This window comes from Anabrus simplex, chromosome 2 (genome assembly GCF_040414725.1).
Source record: "Anabrus simplex isolate iqAnaSimp1 chromosome 2, ASM4041472v1, whole genome shotgun sequence".
Classification (NCBI taxonomy): Eukaryota; Metazoa; Arthropoda; class Insecta; order Orthoptera; family Tettigoniidae; genus Anabrus; species Anabrus simplex.
In genome coordinates this window covers 802,517,135-802,543,335 of record NC_090266.1, presented here as the reverse complement: position 1 = coordinate 802,543,335, position 26,201 = coordinate 802,517,135, and the positions used below count along the sequence as shown (strand labels likewise).

At 38.2% G+C, this 26,201-nt stretch overlaps 1 protein-coding gene across 2 annotated transcripts in view; it reads left to right on the top strand.

Annotated features, from left to right (window-relative positions):
* The window catches only part of elg1 (enhanced level of genomic instability 1), a 204,063-nt gene extending 180,708 nt beyond the window's left edge, over positions 1 to 23,355 (top strand). For both annotated transcript variants that reach the window (XM_067139451.2, XM_067139450.2), the window contains one exon: positions 22,975 to 23,355. In XM_067139451.2, coding sequence (XP_066995552.2) covers positions 22,975 to 23,218 — 244 coding nt within the window. In that variant the 3' untranslated portion in view covers positions 23,219 to 23,355. The remainder of the gene's footprint in view (positions 1 to 22,974) is intronic.
* The last annotated feature ends 2,846 nt before the right edge of the window (positions 23,356 to 26,201 follow it).

Sequence of the window (26,201 nt, the reverse complement as noted above, 5' to 3'; positions counted from 1 at the left end):
TGACATCATTATCATCTATGCACATTATGTCATCTATATATATATATATATGCTTCAGTGTAAGATTCCTTTAGACTGCTGGTTAGTTAAGAAATTGTTTTGAAAGTTATTTATGGAAATGTTCACTGTTGTATCCGATGATGGTGAGCCCATGGTTAACCCTTCCCTTTGACAATAGATTTTTTCGATTGTAAAACTGTTTTTGTTTAAGGCTATTCTAGAAGGTTAATTATTTTGTTTGTTTCTTGTAGTGAGTTGCCTTTAGGTGGTATTCTATAATTTTATTCTTCTGTGGATGTATTCATGTACATATTGATGATGTCAAAGGATATCATTCTTGTGCTCTCTCTTATTTGTATTTTATTTATTTCTTTGATTAGTTCTAGGCGGTTTTTAATTGACCTGTCATCTGTAAGTGAGATTTTTTTTCTGTTAGTATTTGGTTGAACATTTCGATTACATTAGAGCTTGGTGCATCTTTGAAATATACATTTGGTCAAATGGGACATGAATTTTTGTGCATTGTGTGGAGGGCTCTTAGTGAGGGGAGTTTGGGATTTTTGATGGTAAATCTTTCTTTTTCTTGTTGTGTGAGGATGAGGTCTGTATTCTTAATCAGTTTTTATAAACAGTTATAAACTAAATTGGAACTGAAGAGAAATGGCTTTTCCATTATAACAAAATGGTAGAAAACATAAATGATTTCTGATTTCAAAATACTCATTTTGAAATTTATTTATAGGGTCTTGTTTTAACACTTGAATTCTATATACTAATCTTTTTCCATTATAACTGTTATGTTCCCTTTATCTGTTTTTGTGACCATTAGGTTCTCATTTTTAAAATTTTGTTCTTAACGGTTTTTAATGTTGAGTATTGAGTTGGATCTACGGTTGTTTAATGGAATTTTTGTTTCTAATTATTTTTAGGGCTTCGTTAGTGGCTACGTTTATTATTATTATTATTATTATTATTATTATTATTATTATTTCTTTTTGTGGTGTGTTTTCGCAAGTAATTTCTACATTAGTGATTAGTTGTTTTATGTTGTTGTTTTTGGTATGACGTTCATGGTAGTTTACATAGTGGTAAAGAACATTGCAGTACTTGTACACTGTTCAGAATATTTGAATGCAGGAAATGGAATATAAATGTAGGAGACAGGACCTTTTATGTGGTGTATTACAATTAAGATCCCATTGAGTAGGTACAGAGGATGAATATTTTGAAGAATCACAAAAATTGGGTGGTTTCTGGGGACAAGTACAAAGTATGGGTTTGGTCCTCAGATTGCTAAGGGAGACATTGTACATATCTCAAACAGCACTTTATGTCCCATATGTAGAGGTGGTGATTTTCAGTATTTTGAAATCAGAAATCTTTTTTGTTTTCTACCACTTTATTATAATGGAAAAGCCATCTCTCTTCAATTTCAATTTAGTTGGTTTATAACTGTGTGGTTCTTCAGTCTGTCATAACTAATGCAATATAACATAAATTTTAAAAATACCTTCTGTTACTGAAAACCTTTGATGTGTTAGTTCGACGTTTAAAGGTAGCAAAAAAAAAAAAAAGATGATAAATAGGTTATGTCCTTTGTTAATATTAGTGATAAATTAAAATTAAATATGCATAATACTAGCAGTAAAATAAATATGCATAATCTATATATATAAAATGAGAGTTTTGTCTGTACATTGCTCAGAAGTTGAAAAGAATGGTATTTCTGTATCGGTCATGTACACAGTAACAAGAAAATGCATTTTTTACTTTTCCGTAATTTCTGTCTGTATGTATGTATGTATGTATGTATGTATGTATGTATGTATGTATGTATGTATGTACACGCATCACGAGAAAACGGCTGAAGAGAATTTAATGAAAATCGGAATGTAAAGTTGGGTGATGAACCGCTACAATCTAGGCTATAAATTATTTTAATCACGCTGAGTGAAATGGTAGTTTAGGGGAAGGCCTGAAATTTTATTCTCATATATTTGTTATTAGTGGCCGTGTCTTAATGAAAATCGCTAGACAAAAATGGGAAATAATTCGCTACAATATAGGTTATACATGCTGAGAAAAATTGTAGTTTAGGGGAAGGCCTAAAATTTAATTGTCAAATATTTATTTTGTTAGTAGTCGTATCTTCACGAAAATTGGTATGCAATGTCGGGGAATAGATCGCTATAATCTAGGCTATCAATAATGTTATTCGCACCGAGTGAAATGGTAGTTTAGGGGAAGGCCTGAAATGTAATCTATATATAAAATAAGTGTTTTGCCTGTGCATTGCTGAGAATTTGAAATGAATGATATTTCTGTATCTGTCATGTCCACAGTAACAAGGAAATGCATTTTTTACTTTTCCGTAATTTCTGTCTCTCTGTCTCTCTCTCTGTCTGTCTGTCTGTCTGTCTGTCTGTACACACATCAATAGAAAACGGCTGAAGAGAATTTAATGAAAATCGGTATGTAATGTCGGGTGATGAACCACTGCAATCTTGGCTACAAATTATTTTATTCACGTTGAGTGAAATGGTAGTTTAGGGGAAGGCCTGAAATGTAATTCTCAAATAATTTATTTATGTTATTAGTGGTCGTATCGATAAATACTACATAACTAACATAACTTTAGTTATGTCGTTAGTAGTAGTTATGTAAGAAGTTATTAATTTTCCGATCACTTATGTCTTATACATTGTTACCGTACCGCATATAATCAGAGATACAGTATACATGAATGTGGATTTTTGTTACCAAGTCCATATCAGCGCCGAGTCACGAGAAAATGGGTAAACAGAATTTAGTGAAAATCGGTATGTAAAGTCTGAGAATAAGGAACTACAGTCTGTGATATAAATAATTTTGCAAGACACCCTAATATCACAGAGTCGAAAGAAAACTAATGTGAAGGCCTGCAATATAGAAAGCTCATAAACTTTATCAACAATAACATTACATTGACCATTGTTTGTTGTGATGTGCTTTTTGTCTTCTGTTTCCTCTCATCCCCGGTAGATAGGATTACTGCAGCGTACCGAGGGTTTTTTAAATTTGCTTGACGTCGCACCGACACAGGTAGGTCTTATGGCGACGATGGCATAGGAAATTAATAGTGGTGTGAAGGAAGCGGCCTTGGCTTTAAGGTACAGCCTGGTGTGACTGGTGTGGAAATGGGAAACCACGGAATACCATCTTCAGGGTTGCCGGCAGTGGGGTTCGAATCCACTATCTCCCGGATGCAAGCTCACAGTGGCGCGCCCCTAACCACACGGGCAACTCGCCTGGCCGTACCGACTGTAACAGCCTGCCTGTATATTGGCGGGAAGTAGCTGGGGAGTAAGATAAGTTTCTTCTTTAGCATGCCATTCCCCTGGTTCATACATTTTCTGATATATATGGTACGTAACACACTGGTTCATCATAGTATTCGAGCTATTCAATCCCTACTCTGAGGCACTGATTGGAATGAGTAGTGCGCATATTTAACGGAATAATGACAGAGGAGTGTTCACGGCAGTCTGCGACCTGGTTATTCCAGCTCTGGAACTTGGGACTCTTAGATCGGCACCGTAGTACTGTTCGTTGAAAGTGAGAAAGTGTGCGGTTTTTCATTTGATCGAGTATTTCATATGATAACATTGTTTTCAATCGCTACATTCCTACTGACGTTTTTGTAATGACCTATGTTGAATTCAGTTAGGAAAACCACCAAGTCAGTCTTTCTGAGAATCCCGTAGCGAAGCACGGGTACATCAGCTATATATAATAAAATTGTATATTAATTTTAAATTGATGTAATACTTAACATTGCCATTGTTAGTTCCTTACTTTCTGGGTGCATTTGTACCTTAATTCATGAACTTGTCTCCTCCCTTTCTACCTGTGAAAGCAGTATTTCAAAGTTGTTGTTGGGTAGGAAATATGAAAGGTGGTAAAACGGTGCTCATGTACCACAGCTAGGCAGTTAGAGACAAATGATGATGATGGTAATGATTATGACGATGATGTAGTTTTTAAATTTAGGTTTAGGGACATGATAGATAAGTGACATTTTAATGGGTGCGCAGCTGTGAGCTTGCATCTGTGAGATAACAGGTTTGAACCCCACTGTCAGCAGCTCTGAAGATGGTTTTCTGTGGTTTCCCATTTTCACACCGGGCAAGTACTGGGGCTGTACCTTCATTATGGCCACGGCTGCTTCCTCCTCACTCCTAAGCCTTTCCTATCCCATTATCGCCATAAGACCTATCTGTGTCGGTGCGACGTAAAACAAATTGTAAAAAAAATAAAAGGTAGCCGACAAATCATGAACTTCTTTGTAATTAGAAAAACATTTTTTCCTCTTGCGACTGCATTAGTGTTAGTATCCAAATGTGATAAGACTGAAGTTTAGAACATAAAATTAAATTGTAGGGACCCAAGTCATGAAGAAAGGTTTCTGTTTGACTGCATTTTCTGCATTGGCTGTCTTGACTTGAGGAATTCATCACATAGCATATTTATTTGATCATCTCTCCAATCAGAACTTCACAAAGCTGGGCTGAGTGGCGCATATCGGTTGAGGCGTTGGCCTTCTGACTCCAACTTGACAGGTTCGATCGTAGCTCAGTCTGGTGGTATTTGAAGGTGCTCAAATACGTCAGCCTCGTGTCGGTAGAAAGTAGTGTAAGAGAAGCAGTAAACATGAAGAAAATTCAAAATAATTGTGCAGAATTTTGTCCTGCAGGAGTTCTTTTATGTACCAGTAAATCTAATGCATGGGAATGCACCATAACCATGGATGGCTTCGCATGACTTCAAATGCCCCAGAACAGATGACGAAAGACAACTGCAAGAACACGCGACCGGATATATTGCACATTGTCGACTTCAGACATGTGCCGCTTCCCGCTTCCTCATCACATACGCAGGCAAATGGCTGCGTTTTTTCCTAGTCTACGCGAATCTTGTTTTTGCAAGTATTTCATGTGAATATGACGTTTTGTGCTAAATTTGTGCCAATGGCATGATTTTGTGAAATCGTTGTATATCGTTATTATTCACGAATAAAAACACCTGATTTTCTGACTTTCCTCACGAGATTCATGTTTTCTGCACGTAAAATTAAGTTTCCAAAGATTTTGCTTTATCGTTAATACTTAAATATCACACCCCTAGCGGTGCCGGTACCAACCATATTTCAAATAATGGGCACACCCAAATTTCTCTTTGCTAAATTTCGGAAAAAATATGGGCGGAATATTGGTGTATATACGGTAAATATGATGAATGAGCATCAATAAGTTTAACAACTGCAGCAACAAAAGGAAGCATAAAACAGTAACTGCGAAATAACAAACTCGGGCAAGACGAATGCTGAGTCCCTTGATAACTTCCCCAATGTAGGTAGCTTCTCAAAAAATGAATGTGCACGGGTTAAGCGTCACCGCATGCCTACTCAGCGAACTAAAGCGGAAGTTCCTTGCTAAGTGTTAGACCATGGTTGTTTGATTTGGTCATCGTGCTGTGGTTACTCAAAGCATTTTAGGTTAGTTGTGATGCCATTTTACTTCAATTTTTCCCCTCTCGAACAGCCTGACGTGGCGTAAATTGCGAGAGGCATAAAATGTCTCAAACGTAAATATGAGGATTTCAGTACAGTACATTGTGGGCATTGGAAATCTGCTGGGGAGAGGCAAAAAATGTTGTAAACAACAGGAAAGCGTTGAATACAGGTACGTGAATGTGGGGGTAATCCTGTACGTGAGACAGTAACATTGCGATTTTAATTGAAAATACCCTGTTTATTCCTATAATTAATATTAGCACTGTTGTTATTTCATCTAATATACACTGGCAGAAAATGAAATCCCAACACCAAGACGACATTAAAGGGATGAAATTTAAGCTAAGCAGTCATCTAGGTAAAATATTTATTTGATTAAGGTTTCCCGGTCACAGGTTCGTGTATGCGCGGGAAGACATGTGACATGGTGGTACATTAATAGCCACTGTTGTTGCCATGATTTTGATTGCATGTATGGAGATGTGCATGCATTGTGTTGTACAGCTGCTGTATGTTATTTTCTGGGATGGATTTCCATGCCTGTTGCACTTGTTCAGTTAAATCAGCGATGGTTATTGCTGGTATTGGATGTCCCATACGTGCTCAAAGGGCAAAAGGTCTGGTGATCTCGCAGCCAAGGCATCTGGTTAACACTCTGTAGAGCACATTGGGTGACAGCGGTACGAGGACAAGCGTTATCCTGTTGGAAAACACCCCATTAAATACTGTGAATGAATGGCATCACATGACAACCAGTTCAGTCACCAGTCTGGCGTATAAATCCGCTCTCAAGGTTCTTGGGATAACGACATTGTGCTCTTGCTGTCATAGGAAATCGCTCCCTGGATCATAACTCCTGGTGTAGGTCCAGTGTGTCGTCACCACAGACAGCATGATTCCAAACGTTCACCTGGGCTGCTCCTTACCAATCTACGGCCATCGCTGGCACCAAGACAGAAACGGCTCTCATCTGAGAACACAACAGATCTCCACTCTGCCCTCCAATAAGCTCTAGCTTGACACCACTGAAGTCACAGATGGCAGTGATTCGAGTTAGTGGTATGAATATTACAAGATGTCTGGATTGGAGCTGTCCTTCAGGTAATCGATTTGTTACAGTTCGCTGTGTCACTCTGGTGTCATCTGAAGCTCTAATGGCTGCTGCAGATGCAGTATGATCCACCACAGCCCTGCGGTGAATACGGTGGTCTTCCCTCTCCATAATGGCCTGTGTGCGGCTGGACACTGGTCTTCTTAAAACAGTGGCTTCCCGTAACCATTATTGTCAACACTGATGCACTGTCGATACATCTCTGCAACGTCTTTCTGCAATATTATGGAAGGAAAATCCAACTTCTTGCAGCCCTGTTACATGACATTGTTCAAACTCTGTAAGCTGCTGATACTGCCATCTTTGTCTCCTTAAAGATGTTTGATTCACATCTACCTCACAACGTCAACACTGGATGATGGTTAATGCTCACAAAGTGTACAGCGTGTAGTTAAAGCAAACTAGGTTTGCAAGGTCATAGTGGCACTATTAGCACCACTCTTCATTGATTAGTACAGATATTTGAATAGGCATCATCTTTTGGATGTGCAAATATGCCTCCTGAATTTCGTTTATCTAGTACAACTCCTTGGTGTGGGATTTCATTTCCTGCTACTGTCTATATGTGAATAATATTTAATTTGTGTGCTGAAGAGTTTCAGCTACCTACCCATTTACCATCATACTTGTATTATTATGTGTAGAATATGTATATTGTTCTGTTATGTTTATATTTCATGTAGTGCTTCACTTATTTTCATTATGATTTATTTATATTTTCTTAGTACTTTTATTATAATCGTGCTTCATATTTCTCTTTGATGCGCATTGGTTTCTTTCCGTATTGTGTATTTTTCAAACTATTACCTATGTAGCTAGTTTTTGTTTTAAGATTGGATGTTAATATTCATTTATTATATTGTAATTCAGGTGGTTAATTGTAAGGAAGGGCTTTATGTCCTAACTTTGATAGAGCTAAAGGCAAAAATAAATAAATAAACAAACCTAACTAACTAACCGACCGACCTACCTACCTACCTACCTACCTACCTACCTACCTACCTATTCCCGTTGTCTTTAGCAGGGATGAAGAGATACTTCTCAATGTTCCCTTAGCACTCCTCTCGAAGAGAAATGATCACTCTTCTCTAGTGGGTATGGTACTACAAGTATATCTGCTGGGGTATATGCTCCAAAGCCAGCATGCACTCCTGGTAGGAAGTTCCCTGCTGACAATAAATGCATTTGTCTTGGAGGTCATCCGGGACCCTCTTGACCTCAGAAACCTTGTCTGATGATGAGATTGAGGTGTAACCTCCATCCTTAGTTTAAGGTGGTAGCAGTATGTAGATGATTTGGCCATCTGCCACTGAAAACCTGACTCCAGCCAACAGAGTCATCACAATGATATTGTTATAGAGAAAGTGTAATGCGTATGTGGCGAACCATGTCATCCCTCTGCCACAGGAACCTAGATGGCAGCAGCTGGACCTCGCCACACCAAGGTCTGTCTAGGGAGGTCTGGTCACGCTACCACAATCCTTTGCGGTGGCGGCCATATTGGGTCTAAAATATCGTTGTTATGTGGGCGTCCCCGATGTAATGATGTGAGTTATTACTTGTATTTTGAAGGAAAATGGGATACTGTGTCGCACCAAATTGTCAAAATAAGACAACTGACGGAATTAGACTGTTTCGCTTCCCGAGAGATAAGCGAAGGAGAGCTCAGTGGGTACAAAACCGTAGGCGTGACAGATGGCAATATACAGATAATTCCGTCTTCTGCATGGTTAATGAAGTTATACATTCGTATTATTCCTGAATAATAATATGTTTATATGAACGATGTTTTATATTTATAGATCTTATTATGTATTTTCTTCTAGCATAATTTTGAAGAATCGCAATTTGAACTAAAGAGGGCAGATGAATGTAAACTACTCAAGTGGAATTCCATCCCAACAATTTTCAACGTCCCTAATCCACCCAAGTCTTCGACATATCATAGGAAACCTCCTAGAGAAAGAGAATTGTTTTTCAGAACAAGCAAGAAAAGTAACAGGAAATGTGTAATAGTAGTATTGATGTTTATGCAAATATCCTTTTCATGTGTCCGGCTCCATGGCTAAATGGTTAGCGTGCTGGCTTTTGGTCACATGGGTCCTGGGTTCGATCCCGGCAAGGTCAGGAATTTTAACCGTAATTGGTTAATTTTGCTGGCCTATCACTTCAAACCAACAATTTGTGTCTAGCTTGCCATCATTAGAACAAAAATTGTTAATAGCAGTCTTATACGGTACTGTAGTTATTATTTACAGCTATATTCCATTCATCTTAAATGCTCTATGGAGTACATTATGTGGCTGGACAAATACTTAAAGATCACAACACTCGCACTAACCAACTACTGTAATTTAACGTACTGTAGCCTAACATAATATCCTAATGTAATCCCTAAAATAGCCTAACCTAGGTTAACTCAACTTAATAGTTACTGAATTTCTATTTCTTATGAAATCTTGTCTACCAATGGCATTAATTTTCTTAACCATTATTATTATTATTATTATTATTATTATTATTATTATTATTATTATTATTATTATTATTATTATTATTATTATTATTATTATTATTATTATTATTATTATTATTATTATTATTATTATTATTATTATTATTATTATTATTATTATTATTATTATTATTATTATTATTATTATTATTATTATTATTATTATTATTATTATTATTATTATTATTATTATTTGTTAGGACTCCGTTAAGAGCCCCGTGGTTGCAACCCACGCTCCCTAGTCACATCTTATGACAGGCAGGGGATACCGTGGGTGTTACTCTATTGGCCCCGCCCACAGGGGGAAATCAGTTTATGACTATGAGGCCCTTAGCTGAGTCTTTACATTGCTTTCATTTACTTGTGTTAGGCTCTCACCTATTCTAGCCCACCCGACCTCCCCTGGTCAACACTTGTTCTTTTGCGGCGATGGCATTAGCGCATTCGAGGCCTAGGAATTTTTTCATTTCCACGCACTTTGTGGCCTTCATCTTTCTTTTGCCGATACCTTCATTTTTCGATGTGTTGGACCCCTTCCATTTGTTTTCTTCTGTTTAGTGTTTGTAGAGGATGGTTACCCAGTTGTACTTCCTCTTAAAACAATAATCACCACCACCACTTTGTACTATATAGCTGCATGGGTTATCAATAAACTAGTTAAGAGTAGCTAAGAACATCACTCTTGTTGCACATGTGCAGAGTATTTTTGCCTTAGAATCCAAAGAAATACCACAAGAATGGATAACAACAGTTTCCATAAATAATTTAATGCACTCAACTCAAGAGGCATTCAGTGCTTGTCAACATACTGGAGTAATCTTTTAGAAACGCAGTATCATAATTACTTTCTTAATAATAATTAAAAAAAAAAGGAAACGCTGAAGGTAATTTATTACAACTGTCTTTTAGTACTTTAAGTACAGTACTTCAAGTTCAGTATTTCATGTACCGGTAATCATAATATGACACAGGTACTGTACAAATTTCTATGTTTCTGTCAATAAGATTACGTATTTGGCAGATGATGTTAATAAGAAACACAGTAAGACAAAGTTCTAAGGAAGTAAAAAAGTAGGACATGAGTTTTTCTGTTGATTCTTGTTTCTCAAAAAAAAAAAAATCAGGCTCTGTTAATTATTTTTCTGTTCAAATAGCTGTGAATGTATTCATATCATTTGAGTGTTATACAGTTATAGTTATATATACATGAACAGTAGATGTCCAATTAAATTCTTTATGAAAAATAGTTGGTATTTTATTTTTATTTCAATATACAGCACCGAAATCCTCTAAATTCGAATACACTTGCCTTCGGTTACGCTCGCTTAAAGACCCAATATGGCGGCTCCATAAGAAGCATTCGTGATTTGACCTCCCTAGACAGACCTTGGCCACACTAGGCAACGCCAGTGAAAGCGTGTAGACTGCCCATCTTCTTTATGATATCCATGGCAGCATGGTTGACACTTAAGATAGCAAACAAATACATTGAGTACCTTACTACGTAATGTTATCTATGGACGTTATTGTAGAAAACAACAGTGTAAAGTTCCGTACAGAATAAAAGTGCAGTTCTATTTTATGTTGTGTTTACTGTAGCTGGCAAGTCAGTAAGTGTAATATTCCCCACATTTGGTGACCCCGACGTGATTAATATAGTGTGATACAGTTTTCTACATAAAGTCAGTGCCATTCACACGCTAGTTACTGCCATCACTATGGGTCAATTACAACAGCAGCTACAGCAATTACAAGAGCAAAATCGCCTCCTACAACAGCAACTTCAACTGCAAATGCTGCATTCACCACTCTCACAGGTTAGTACTGTAGTGAATCGTGTTGGAGTTAAATTACCTGTTTTCTGGCCAGACAAGCCGGCGCTATGGTTCTCCTCAGGCAGAAGCGCAGTTCAATGTATCTGGTATCACGCAAGACGCAACAAAATACGCGTACATTGTTTCCAAGCTGGACAGTCGCTATGCCGCGGAAGTTGAAGATATTATTACCAACCCTCCGGCGCAAAATGCATACGCGTATCTGCATACCGAACTCATTCGGCGTCTTTCCCTATTGGAAGAGCAACGCGTTTGTCAACTGCTCATGGAGGAGGAGCTCGGTGACCGAAAGCCATCCCAGTTCTTATGACACCTTACATCTCTCGCGGGCAGCACACAAGTACAAGACAACCTCTTAAGACAGTTATGGACACAACACCTGCCGTCACAAGTACAGGTCATTTTACAAACACAGAGTGAGATGCCGCTAGATAAAGTTGCCGTCTTGGCTGACAAAATTCTTGAGGTTTCACCCGAGTCACTTCCTGCCACTGTGAACGCCGTGAGTACACCACCAGTTAGTGAGGTGAGCCAGCTCGCGAAGAGGTTAGATGAACGTTCACACCAGATGGCAGCACTGCAAACTTCCTTCTGCGCATGTTCTCATTCTCGGTATCGGCCAAGCCGTCCTAGCAACAGCCGCAGGTCTTCTTCGACAGCCGGTACACAAGGTGTCTGCTGGTACCATCGCCGCTTCCGCGAAAAGGCACAGAAATGCGAATCACCTTGTAGCTTCCTGTTAAACAGATTGAAACTGCCTCTTTATCACGGATAAGAGCAGTAAACATCAATTTCTGATCAACACTGGTCGGATTTGTATTGCTTCCCGCATAAATTCCTGAAGGGGCATCGCCATCAGACCAGTTATGAGCTCGCAGCTGCCAATAATTCCACAATCCACACATACGGGACTCTGCACTTAAAACTGAACCTCGGACTCCGACAAGAACTTTCATGGAAATTTGTTGTTGCCGATGTTGCACTTCCCATCATAGGATCAGACTTCCTCGCCTATTACCATCTTCTGCCAGACTGTCGTAACAAATGCTTAGTCGACGGCATCACAGGCTTATCAGTGAACGTCCAAACTGCTAACTCTGTACAGCCCAGTGTGAAGGCTCTCAAAGTACCGACTAGGTTTTATGAAATTTTAAAGGAATTTCCTGACCTCACTTGTCCGTTTGGAGCCCCGCGAGAAGTACGCCATTTTACGGTGCATTTCATCCCCACTACACCAGGACCACCTGTCTCCTGCCGAGCTCGTCGTCTCGCCCTGGATCGTCTCCAGATCACTAAGAAGGAGCTTGATGCCATGCTTCTGGAAGGTACAGCACGATGCACTGAGGGTCCTTGGTCGTCACCACTCCATTTGGTACTGAAAAAGGATGAAGGCTGGCGGCCTTGCGGAGATTATCGTGCCTTAAACTCGTGGACCATTCCTGACAAGTATCTACCTCGGCATCTCCACAATTTCAGCCATCAGCTCCGCGGATGCACTATTTTCTCCATTATCGACCTAATGAAGGCCTACACCCAGATTCCCGTGAACCCAGGTGACATTTCAAAGACCGCAATAATAACGCCCTTCGGACTTTTTGAGTTTCCTTTCATGACCTTCGGATTATGCAGTGCTGGTCAAACCTTTCAGAGGTTCATAGACGAAGTACTATCAGGTCTGGATTTAATGTTTACGTACGTCGATGACATTTTGGTCTTCTCTAAGAGTCCTGAAGAACACAGGCGCCACCTGCGAGCTCTCTTCCACAGCCTCTCTGAGTATGGCATCCTCATCAACGCTACCAAGAGTGTCTTAGCATCTCCAAGAGTCACCTTTCTCGAATACGAAGTCTCCGCCTCAGGGACACGACCACTGCCGGAACGCATCACAGCGCTGCAGAATTTTCCTCTCCCAAAAACTGCACGTGATCTCAGACGTTTCCTGGGAATGATCAATTTCTGTTGCCGATTCCTTCCCTCAGCATCGTAGTACCAGGCTCCACTCCATGCAGCTGTATCCAGTTTACGTGACTCTGAACAGGTACCGTGGACACCAGAAATGGAACGCATCTTTGCCGCCTGTAAAGAAAGCCTCGCTCAAGCTACCCTCCTAGCGCATCCTGATCTGCAAGCACCATTGGGATTGTTCACAGATGCATTCAACAGCGCTATTGGAGCTAGCCTCCAGCAATACGTGGACATTGCCTGGCAGCCTCTAGCCTTCTTCTCTAGGAAACTGTCTCCGAAGCAAACCGAATGGCCAGCCTGCTACTGAGAGTTGCTTGCAGTTTGTGAAGCAGTGCAGCACTTCAGATACATTTTGGAAGTCCAGCAGTTCACAATTTATACAGACCACAAGCCCCTGACTTACGCCTTCCAGCAACGTTGTGACAAACTTCCATTTGTGCAGCTGAACCAGTTATCGTTATGAACAACAATGTAAAGTTCCGTACAGAATAAAAGTGCAGTTCTATTTTATGTTGTGTTTACTGTAGCTGGCAAGTCAGTGAGTGTAATGTTCCCCACACGTATGACAGACATCTTGCTGAGCTGCATCAACAAATTAGTCGGTTCACTGCAAGTATTGTCAGCCTTCAAGAAACAAATCTCAGACTGGGCCATCTTACGATCCTGAAAAGTTGCTCAAAAGAACATGACAGTGCTAACTGGATGACCTTGGTATCTTTGTCCATTCCATTATTTTCAGGGGGCCTATTCAGTTAAGAAGTGAACTGTTGGTAGTTGCAGTACTCACATTCCTGTCTGTTATGACCATGATTTATAATGTTTATTTCCCACCAAACCAGCCTCTTGATGTCAGTGATGTAATTTACTGGATAAATTAGCTTCCCAATCCTTTCTTGTTTGTTGCAATCCATGTATTGCCACAGAGCAAAGGAGTTAGTGAAGCTAATAGGGGAATTTGATCTATGTATATTAGATACAAAAGAACCAACTCATTTCAATATAGTTCATAGAATTTTCTCTAACATTTCTCTATGTAGACATATGCTTGTTCCCCCTATTTTGGCTGTATATGTGTGACTACTACTGCGATAGTGACTACTATCCTATTTTTTCACTGTGTTAAATCAGACAGCTGTTGAGTCTCCTTGATGGAGTTTGAAACTTGCTGACTGCCAAGGTTTGCATTATGTACTACCTTCAATGATTCGAGTAACCAGGGCATAGATGTGTTATACTGTATATTGTACCAGGAATGCCCATACTTTGCTATCTTGGAGACCATGGATTTATGCAAGGTGTGTATGGTCCATGCTTGGAATGCATACAGAGAGAGAGGTTTTCGAAGTAAATTTTTAAAATTGAACTGTTTATTTATTCATAAAAGACTAGTTGCATATAACCTTTAATACAGCCGAAGTTGGAATAGAGGAGTGAGTGTCCTTTGTGTTGTGGAAGGTGATGTCCCTCGCTGCTGGTACTCCTTCCGACACCATTGGTCAGCTCTTTGTACCATGGGACCAATTGAATTTTCTCGATGACTACAAGCTCTAGCAGATCGCAGACGATCTGGGAGTCTGAGTTCCAGGGTGGTTCACCCATATGGTTTGAATGGTTCCCATGAAGGAAATAAAGAAATGTGTTTATACCATGTAGAATGTCAATAGAATCTATCACAAACATTTCTTTACTATAACTGCACTTATGAAAATAAAGAGATTATTCTGCTGTTTGAATGTTAATGGGATCAAACACACACTCAAAAGCAAAATTCACTTGGCACAGTTTTGAAAAGAAATCATTCACTTGGCACAGTTTTGAAAATTTCACTGGGCACCGATTTAAATAAATTCAAAGTAATGATTCACTTGTGCGTTTCACAGTACAAGAAGGAAGAAGACACAAATGTGTAAGAAGTCTCATTACATCTTACAGTACTATTGTCAGAATTATTTACAAGTCATTGAGACTACAACATGTTAAGTACAGACGTATGAATTTAGTTCCGTTCACATGCTATTGTAATATGACACTTGATATTTACAGAATGTGAATTTAGTTCCGTTCACACATGATACTATGGAGTACTTATTAACAAAGGTAAATAACATTTTGTTCACTGAGACCACTTTGCTATGTCTAATACTACAGATAGTATTGTCATGACCTTCAACCACTTCTACGAGAAAGTAATTTATCTTCTCTGAAGCTACATAGTTAAGTCTATTCAACCCTATTGTAGAATAAATGTTAATCAGCTTTTGAGCTGTATTTACAAACTCCTAGTCTTAGTGCACTTTCTTAAAGACTGAGTCACCGAGCTCGATAGCTGCAGTCGCTTACAGTAAGTGCGGCCAGTATCCAGTAATCGGGAGATCGTGGGTTCGAGCCCCACTGTCGGCAGCCCTGAAGATTAAAGTTAAAAACTTTTTATTTTATAACCACCTATTCAATACAAAGATAATGCACTCAAATATTTATAAAATATTCATGAGGTACATTGGTTAATAGGACATGTTTCGTTCGTCTTTGCGAACATCATCAGCTATAAATAACAAAGCCAAAGGTCAGGGCCCTGAGTTTATTTAAATGGTTAAAAATGTCATTATATTAAAAGAATGGTAAAATTGTGATAAAAGTAGTTGTATAGTATTAAAATTAGACTGTAACATAGTATAATGATTAGCATAAAGAATTTTTCATAAAGTACAATGAATATTGATAATCTGAAAAGTAAAAACAATTATAAGGGTTATTAAATTAGAAAAGATGTAATAGTAGACATTAAAAGGACTTCGATGTTTGAAGCGTGGATTAATTGTAGAGTTGTTGGGTATAAACTTGAAGTTTGAAATCTGAAAAGAAAGAAAAATGGAAGAGTGAAGTAATATTTAAAACGAGAATAAAAAGGGGATGGAAATAGTAAAAGGGGAAAGCTTACCCATTAGACCGGTGAAAATATTTGCTAGCGGTAACAGCGTGAATAGGACAAGGCAGGCCACTTGTTGTTGCCTCTAGTGAATTGTGTTGAGTTGAGACAGATAATATTGTAAGGCACTGAATATGTCCGTATGTGACATGTGGATAATGTTGAAAGCATGAACTTTAAATTTTAAATCTGAAAAGAAGAAGAAAAAAGGAGGAATTAAGGCCATGTTAAGACGAAAATTAAAAGGAAGAGAAAGAGAAAATTGAAAAAGGAAGCTTACCTGCTGTGATAGAAAGGGAGTGTCCGCTGACGTTAGCTGCGTGAGGCAAACTGGCAAGCGGCTTTGTTATTGCTTCTCGTGTTATATGTGTGTATACGTAGAGGCGGGGAGTGAGTCATGTGAGGAGGGGAAGTAGCTGATTCTTTAGACGCGCTAGATGTTCGTGGAGGGGGTGTCATATGGGAGGGTGGTGGAGTAGTAACTGTTGTTACTGAGGAATTGCTCTTAGCGGTTGGATAATTTAAAATGTTCATAAAGTTGTTGTTATTTATATTAAAAAAAGAGAGTAATTCTGGGATTTTCTCAATTAATGGGCTTTTGATTTCTGAAATTTCGTTTTAAGTTTTGATTTCCATTGAAATGTTGGTCCAAGGATATGTAAATGTTCTCGAACTCTGTCATTAGTTTGCTTTTACTGACGTATTTTAGGATTTGAAGATCTTTTTCAATCATCGTAAAACTGTGGCCGGTTTCTTCCATGTGAATACTCACGGTTCGTGTATCGGGTTTTATGGGCGATGTTGATGTCGTATTTCTTTAGGGGGTTGGTGATTTGAAATAGGCCTGTGTTTGTGTAGGTGAAAGCGGCATATTTAGATTTTTTAGGTTTGTCCGGAATTAACTTAGTCACAGTTTTTAATTTTACCTTATTTATGACTTTGTTAATCATCAAGGGGTTATAGCCGTTAATTCTGGCCAAATCTTTGATGTAATTTAATTCTTTTTTACGATTTACGGTTGTGAGCGGGATTTTTAATGCTCTATAAACGAGACTGAAAAATGCAGCCTGTTTATGAGATTGCGGGTGTAAAGAATCGTTTCTTATAGTGATGGGGGCGCAGGAAGGCTTTCTATATATTTGGAAATTAAACTTGTTATTCTCTCTTGAGATGTTTAAGTCCAAGAAGTTTAAGGAACCGTTAATTTCATCTTCCTTAGTGAATTTGACATCGTTGTCAAGTTCATTAAGGAAAGTTAAAATACTACGACTATAATTTTTTTGAGTATCAATAATAGCAAAAGTGTCATCAACATATCTTAGCCATAATTGGAGGCCGTTGATGTTATTAATTATTTTGTTGTTTTCCAAAATATCCTTGAAAATATTGGCTAGAATGCCCGAGATCGGATCTCCCATTGCTAAATACGACATCAACATCGCCCATAAAACCCGATACACAAACCGTGAGTATTCACATGGAAGAAACCGGCCACAGTTTTACGACGATTGAAAAAGATCTTCAAATCCTAAAATACGTCAGTAAAAGCAAACTAATGACAGAGTTCGAGAACATTTACATATCCTTGGACCAACATTTCAATGGAAATCAAAACTTAAATGAAATTTCAGAAATCAAAAGCCCATTAATTGAGAAAATCCCAGAATTACTCTCTTTTTTTAATATAAATAACAACAACTTTATGAACATTTTAAATTATCCAACCGCTAAGAGCATTTCCTCAGTAACAACAGTTACTACTCCACCACCTTCCCATCTGACACCCCCTCCACGAACATCTAGCGCGTCTAAAGAATCAGCTACTTCCCCTCCTCACATGACTCACTCCCCGCCTCTACGTATACACACATATAACACGAGAAGCAATAACAAAGCCGCTTGCCAGTTTGCCTCACGCAGCTAACGTCAGCGGACACTCCCTTTCTATCACAGCAGGTAAGCTTCCTTTTTCAATTTTCTCTTTCTCTCCCTTTTAATTTTCGTCTTAACATGGCCTTAATTCCCCCTTTTTTCTTCTTCTTTTCAGATTTAAAATTTAAAGTTCATGCTTTCAACATTATCCACATGTCACATACGGACACATTCAGTGCCTTACAATATTATCTGTCTCAACCCAACACAATGCATTAGAGGCAACAACAAGTGGCCTGCCTTGTCCTATTCACGCTGTTACCGCTAGCAAATATTTTCACCGGTGTAATGGGTAAGCTTTCCCCTTTTACTATTTCCATCCCCTTTTTATTCTCGTTTTAAATATTACTTCACTCTTCCATTTCTCTTTCTTTTCAGATTTCAAACTTCAAGTTTATACCCAACAGCTCTACAATTATCCACGCTTCAAACATCAAAGTCCTTTTAATGTCTACTATTACATCTTTTCTAATTTAATAACCCTTATAATTGTTTTTACTTTTCAGATTATCAATATTCATTGTACTTTATGAAAAATTCTTTATGCTAATCATTATACTATGTTACAGTCTAATTTTAATACTATACAACTACTTTTATCACAATTTTACCATTCTTTTAATATAATGACATTTTTAACCATTTAAATAAACTCAGGGCCCTGACCTTAGGCTTTGTTATTTATAGCTGATGATGTTCGCAAAGACGAATGAAACATATCCTATTAACCAATGTACCTCATGAATATTTTATAAATAATTGAGTGCATTGTCTTTGTATTGAATAGGTGGTTATAAAATAAAAAGTTTTTAACTTTAATACATTATCTTCAATACGGTCTAATTATGAGATTTATCACATGTAAAGTAGCCCTGAAGATGGTTTTGCGTGGTTTCCCATTTTCACACCAGGCAAATGCCGGGGCTGTACCTTGTGGTAGTACATATATCACACCCCCGAATTATATGTAGAAGTTAGAGATATTATTGTCAGTATTCGATTTATTATTATTATTATTATTATTATTATTATTATTATTATTATTATTATTATTATTATTATTATTATTATTATTATTATTATTATTATTATCAGTATTTCATTTGTATATTTTGCCATTTGTATTGGTAAGCTGGAAGATATCCACATATGTAGGTATGAGTAATTTGTTTTGCACGAGTGGGAAAACATTGCTTTAATAACTCTGGTAATTTGAATGAGTCATATGGCTACCCCAGTGTGTGTTGTGATGTACTTGTGTCAGGAAATTCCATTAGTCATGTATATATCCCAGCCTGATGAGATGAGCTTGTTGTTGTACCAGGGAAAGTTTGGTGATTCATGTAAAACTCCAGAGTGTTTGTTTATAACTTGGGAGAAAGAAGAGGTTTACTCATGATTGGCTAGCTAGCACCAATCCAGACGTATCATCTGAGAGGAGGGGGATGTTGATGTCTATAAAGGTTGATGATACGGCGGCAACGAGAGATTGTAAGGAACATTGTAAGGGTGATTGTAGAGGTGATTGTAAAGGAACGAGAAGGAAGATAACTACAACTACAACTGACGCACTGTACGGGAAGGAAGTGGTGCTGATACACGGTACTGGAGTGACACGGCTGCAATGGACTGGACTTCAAACGTTCGTGGAGCGTAGTCTTGTTATGTTTGTGGAAAGTGGCTGATTGTGGAGAGTGTTTGCGCATTAAGTATTGTAGCACTTGTGGCGGCCTAGCATTATATGTTGGTGAAAGCTATCTCAGACTTTCCATAAATTTATATGTTGAGGATCGACAGACGTGTGTATATATCTTTACAACAAGTGTTAAAATATGTGAACACAATAGTACAAGGTACAGTATCTGTGTGATGTGATAACTGCCGATTATGAGAATCGGTAAATCGAATTGACCGGGCGAGTTGGCCGTGCGCGTAGAGGCGCGCGGCTGTGAGCTTGCATCCGGGAGATAGTAGGTTCGAATCCCACTATCGGCAGCCCTGAAAATGGTTTTCCGTGGTTTCCCATTTTCACACCAGGCAAATGCTGGGGCTGTACCTTAATTAAGGCCACGGCCGCTTCCTTCCAACTCCTAGGCCTTTCCTATCCCATCGTCGCCATAAGACCTATCTGTGTCGGTGCGACGTAAAGCCCCTAGCAAAAAAAAAAAAAAAAAAATCGAATTGATATAGAGACAGTGAAGGGTGTTTATCTTCATACATGTACATTGTTCATCGGACCATCTACAAATGGTAGCTTAGTTCTCGCTTTCGTTTTCCCACGGTTTTCATTATTGTTGTTGTTGTAAATATGGAGTCTTCCAGCAATATTTTATGTGTGTATTATGTGTATAATGTTGTATGTTGATGAGGTGCTCATGCACGGAATTTGTTCAGAATATAGTTAGCTATTTTAGAATCAGTGTTATTGATAAACCTAGGTGCAGTTCCTACCTAATTAGTCGTTTTCAGGAGGTTAGGTAAGGCCTGCAGCAGATGTACCAGTACGCAGCATTATGTACACGCCCTGGGATATAAAGTCTATCATGCTCTTATCTAAATTCGAGGGATCCATTCTGGTGAACTCTGGCGCCCATACTACGGACATTTCGGTTAATTATGCTTATTAATTTTATTAAGTTTTTGAGTAATTTTATTTATATATTTTTATTCATGATTTTATTTATTATTATCATCAAAAAAGTTACAACCTTAATTAAGGCCATGGCTGCTTCCTTCCAATTCCTAGCACTTTCCTATCCCATCGTCGCTGTAAGACATATCTGTGTCGGTGCAACGTGAAAAAAAAAAAAAAAAAACTGAGTCAACATCTCCACTCAAAGAAAGAATTTGAGTTTTACTTGGAAATACAAGTCGTAATATTAGCACTCGACATTCAACTAAGTTTGAATTTACGGTTTCAAAATCTAAGTTCAATTGCACAGTTCTAATATAACTTGAAAAATGCAAGTCCGACGTACACTACTCGGAATATGAACTGGTAGAAAATATCCAGGCACCTTTATACGATGAATTTCTGTCTAAGTTCACAGAAACACTCTAGTAGAATTCCGTCGTTGACCATCCTACAGTCTGCCAGCACGGCTAGGCTGTGTAATCACACACTGTCTTTTGTGTTGCCTGGTCCTCAATTTAAGGGGCCCATAGACGTGCAATATCATTGCACAAAATGGATTGTACAATATATTGTTAGCTGCCTATAGGCGTACAATATTATTGCACAAAAATCGAGTTTGTGGAATAAATAGAATCGTGTGGAGATAATATTGATAGTTGTGCAATATATTGTGCAAAGCGGTCATAGACGTACAATATGCGTTGCAATATATAGTCAGTCCATGCCGGTATTTTATTTGGTGATTAAATTGAGTGACACTGATCTTTGCTGTGTTTTGATCGCCGTGGGCGTATGTGCCAAAAAGAAGCAGAAACGGTAAAGAAGCACAAGGGCCAAACAGTGGTTTCTAGACAGAGAAAAGTACACTCATGAAAATTTACTCATTGAACTGAGTAAATGGGAACCGAATGATTTTCAAAACTTTCTGCGCATGAATGGTGAATTGTATGACGAACTCCTCGCTTTGCTCTTAACGTCCCACAGAGTCGGAAGGCCATGGTACACTTCGATAAACTCCAAAATAAACTTTTTCTCCTCCTTTTTGCCTGCCATCATGATACCTTCTCCAACGCTTGTTGATACCAACTGGCGGGAGGACGGAATATTGCACAATATTGCCAACACACAGCACAGTATTTTGTGATTTGCGCAATATATTTCAAACTTTCTTGATATCGTACAATATATTGCACAACCCTTCAATATTAAATACACACTATCAGTTTTATTGCACAAACTCCGATCTTGCACAATAATATTGCACGTCTATGGGCCCCTTTACACGAAATCAGCTGGTCGCGTCACTCAAGATTTCCCTATAACTTAAGCTTGCAATAACTTCATCAATTTTCCATTGATTTGCTTGAGACTTGGTAATTATGTATAGTTTAGCATTGGCTACACAGTGATGTAGTCCAAGTCATGATGCTAATTTTATTTATTGAGTTATCAGGCATAGAACTATAGAACATTCTATATGACGTAGCCTGTCCTTTACCGACCAGCACCGCGCTCGCTCCTTATTCGCCAGCTGCGGCCGGCTAATCTTGCGCACAGCAGGTATTTTAAACTTTAAATACTTTGAGATGGGGTGCTGTATCAGTGTTCCTGGTTCAATATCAATGAAGTAATCCTTGCTGCTGTTGATGATTCCATTTTAATTTAAATCGGAACTCCTTGACAAAAACTGATTCCGTAGTGGACTGATGAAATAGGAGCTGCTATATCGTGCTCTGCGAGTGTTACAATAGACAACCCATATATTTATGACTGCATTAAGGCTCGAAGGTGTATTTGACAAGCTTCATCATCTTCAGGGCTGCCGACAGAGAGGTTCGAACCTACTATCTCCTGAATTCTGGATACTGGCCGCACTTATGAGATTGCAGCTATTAAGCTTGTTGGTGCCTTATTAAATTTGAATGAAATTTTATTACATTTTAAATATATTTGATTGGATTAGGACAATGTGAAAAGTTGTGTTCACATGCATTCTAGACAGTGGATAGACTTTAAAAATTTTGCAGAAACCAGTGACCATGATATTAGACCCCTGAAAACAAGAATAATCCTCTGTATAATGAAGAACTCAGGCCAGTTAGTTTAGACTTAACGGTCTATAAGTAAGAAATGGAAAAAACTTCTTTAGTGTTATGGATTTTGATTTGTTCATAGTGGTTTGTAGACTGAATACTGTCATTGCAGTATAATAGCAGTGGTGTGTATGTTATTTTAACTTCATTTGTTAATAATTACAATTGAATTTGACTGTCTCCTCTTAAGTATTCTATTGGAGGCTATAAAGGAGGCTTTTGCAGCTTCCATAACATGAATGGAGAAATTATAAACTCAGTTCAGTTCTCTTCTGGCTGCATCTCCCATGATTCTACTTTGACATACTGTGGAGCTGTGTAGTTATGTGTTGTTTCAGAGACATTCAAAACAGTTTTTCTATTTGACCTGGCATGTTTAATTAATAATTTGCTGAATTGTTTTTGTTACAGGCGTAGAAATAAACATCATTCTGCTGAAGCCGCACTTTCTGAAGTGGTATCGCTCCGGATGGCACTTGATCGTTGGGCTGTACCATTGGATTATCTAGCTGTCCTGCATATTATAAACCACCAAGAGATGTTGAGATATGGTTGTAATACAAAACGTAGACAGCGTTTTTTCCATTATCTGAAGAAAATTGGTCTCTCTACACAAATTACAACTTTGGACATATTGCAGTCAATTTTCAATTAAATTGGCATTACGTTAGTTGTGTATCTGGATCATTTTTATATCATATGTTGCTGAACACTTACTTATATCATGATCACCAGGGCCTGGTGGATAATTTAAGTTTTTTCTTATTTGTGATATTACATGGACCAACAAGATGAATGTTGTAATGATTATGGTTGCTTGCAAAACAGTGGTTCGAAATATTCCAATAGAACTTCGTTCTTACCAGTGGTGCAAGTCTTTAAGCCAAGAATTTTTCAGTCTCCCAACAGATCGTCGCCTACAATTTTTCCCTGTGATGATGACTTGATAAGTACCACCAAATAATAATAATAATAATAATAATAATAATAATAATAATAATAATAATAATAAATAAGAATTTTGTGTGGCTGTTTCTAGCCGAGTGCAGCCCTTGTAACGCAGACCCTCCGATGAGGGTGGGCGGCATCTGCCATGTGTAGGTAACTGCGTCATATTGTGGTGGAGGATAGTGTTATATGTGGTTTGTGAGTTGCAGGGATGTTGGAAACAGCACAAACACCCAGCCCCCGGACCATTGGAATTAACCAATGAAGCTTAAAATCCCCCACCCGGCCGGGAACTGAACCCAGGACCCTCTGAACCGAAGGCCAGTACGCTGACCATTCTGCCAACGAGTCGGATAATAATAATAATAATAATAATAATAATAATAATAATAATAATAATAATAATAATAATAATAATATTGTACAAAAACACCTGAGACATTGTTTTGATATGCGGTTCTTCTTGCAACTAAATAACGGTGGACAAGTTTCTGGAAAGTGTTGAAAATTCTGATATTCGATTATTGACTTTTATTCAGAGGTATTCAGATATGATGATTGATTACTTAACATAAATACATGATGATGATGATGATGATGATGATGATGATGCTTGTTGTTTAAAGGGGCCTAACATCTAGGTCATCGGCGCCAACATGAAAATAATAACACAGAACAAATAAAACTGTCTTAAGAAATAAGAAATTCATAACATGAATTGCTGAGAATGACAATGATACAACATTGAAGAAAATGACCTACTAAATACACATTTCTGAACTTAAGACCAAATCAGTCTGCTTTACGTCGCACCAGCACAGATGCGTCTTATGGTGATGATGGTATAGGAAAGGGCTAGGAGTGGGAAAGAAGCGACCATGGCATTAATTAAGGTACAGCCCCAATATTTGCCTAGTGCAAGAGTGGGAAACCACGGAAAACGATCTTCGGGCCTGCCGACAATGGAGTTCGAACCCACTATCTCCCGAATAAAAGCTGATGGTTAATTTTACCCAAACTGCACAGCCTCTTGCTCGATAATCTGAGAACCTTGATTACATTTTATATATATCTAAGTTAGCTGTGTCTACAATGCACAAATTAAATAAGCCATGTCATCAAAATCTGAGTCCTGATGATCACCCACTATCTACATGAGCACTGCATAGAGAAATATTTTTAAAATATTTGCTTGATATGTAATATTGAATACTTAGTATTTTTATTGTACAGGATTATTCAAAAAGAAAGAGCAGATTTCAAATAAATTGTAAAACATAGAAACACGTAATGCAAATTATTCAATAGAAGAAGGTTCAAAGTTTTTAAAAGTTGAATGCTTTCAAAGCTCCCTAGAAGTTCCACTCGATGCTTAGTGGTCATAAGACTTTGTTTGGAACCCCAGAATGAGTATAGCATACTCTGAAACGTCAGCTTGTCTGCCATACATTTACTTGATAGGCATTGTCACAAGCAATTCACTCTATCCACACACTAGTTTCTTATGTGCAGGAAAATGACGCTTCAGGAAAAGTAGTTTTTTATGCTGCAATTTGCCAAGTGTAAATCCATTATTGGAGTATTTTGCTGTTGATTCAACAAACAGCTGCCTCACCATAGGCATATTTATGAGTGGCATGAAGTCTTCATGGAATATGATTGCATATGCAAACAGAATAGTACCAGCTGTCCATGAATGTCCGGTGAAAATTTCTAGTATATCTAAGGTGCATTTGAATGGAGCCCTACGGAATCCATGTCACTGGTAACCATGGAACTTCGATTTCCTCAAACAGTGGTGTGGTAGGTTCTCAAACTTTGTCTGTATGTGAAGCCATACAAGTTTCAGTTACTGCAGGCATTATGTCCAGGTGACTGTAACAAAAGTTTTTAATTTTGCACTGCAATTCTTAGGGATATGAAAGGGGACAAACTTTTCTGCATGAATCAAGTTTCATCTCTCTGGTCAAGTTAATTGTCACAGTGTCAGAATTTTTGGGGGACTGAAAATCCTTGTATAGTCGTTGAATTTGCAAGAGACTCACCGAAGGTAAATGTCTTTTGCACTATTTGTGTAAGGAAAGAGAATGTGCCTTTATGAGCCTTTCTTTTAGATAGAGCAAACTGTGACAGGAATATCATATCTGGACATATTAGAAGACTGGTTGTTTCCTCAACATCAAGAAGATTCGAATGACTTCATTTTCATGCAAGATGGTACGCCATCTCGCTTTCACTTTGAGGTCATTATCTGAATGACACCATTGCAGGATGTTGGATTGAAAGAGGTGTACAACAAGATATGTTCATTGCCTGTGGTCTCCCAAGTTCCCAGACCTTAACCCCCCTCGTGATTTTTATCTGTTTGAGTGGGGGGGGGGCGTGTACACAAAAGACAGGGTGTTTGTTTCACCCCCGTCTGCTGTTCTTCAAGATTTGAGACATCGAAGTGTTGAAGCTATGTAATTCAGTAACTAGGAACCAGTTGATTCACGTGTAGGAAGACATGGACTACTGTTTTGATGTTTTTTATTTATTTATTTTTTTCTAGTGGTTTAAGGTTGCACTAACACATCTCAAAGGTTTTCAGCAATTCAAGGATGGGAAAGGGTTATGGATGGGAAGGTAGCAGCCGTGGTCTTAATTAAGGTACAGCCCCAGCATTTGCGTGGTATGAAAATAGGAAACCA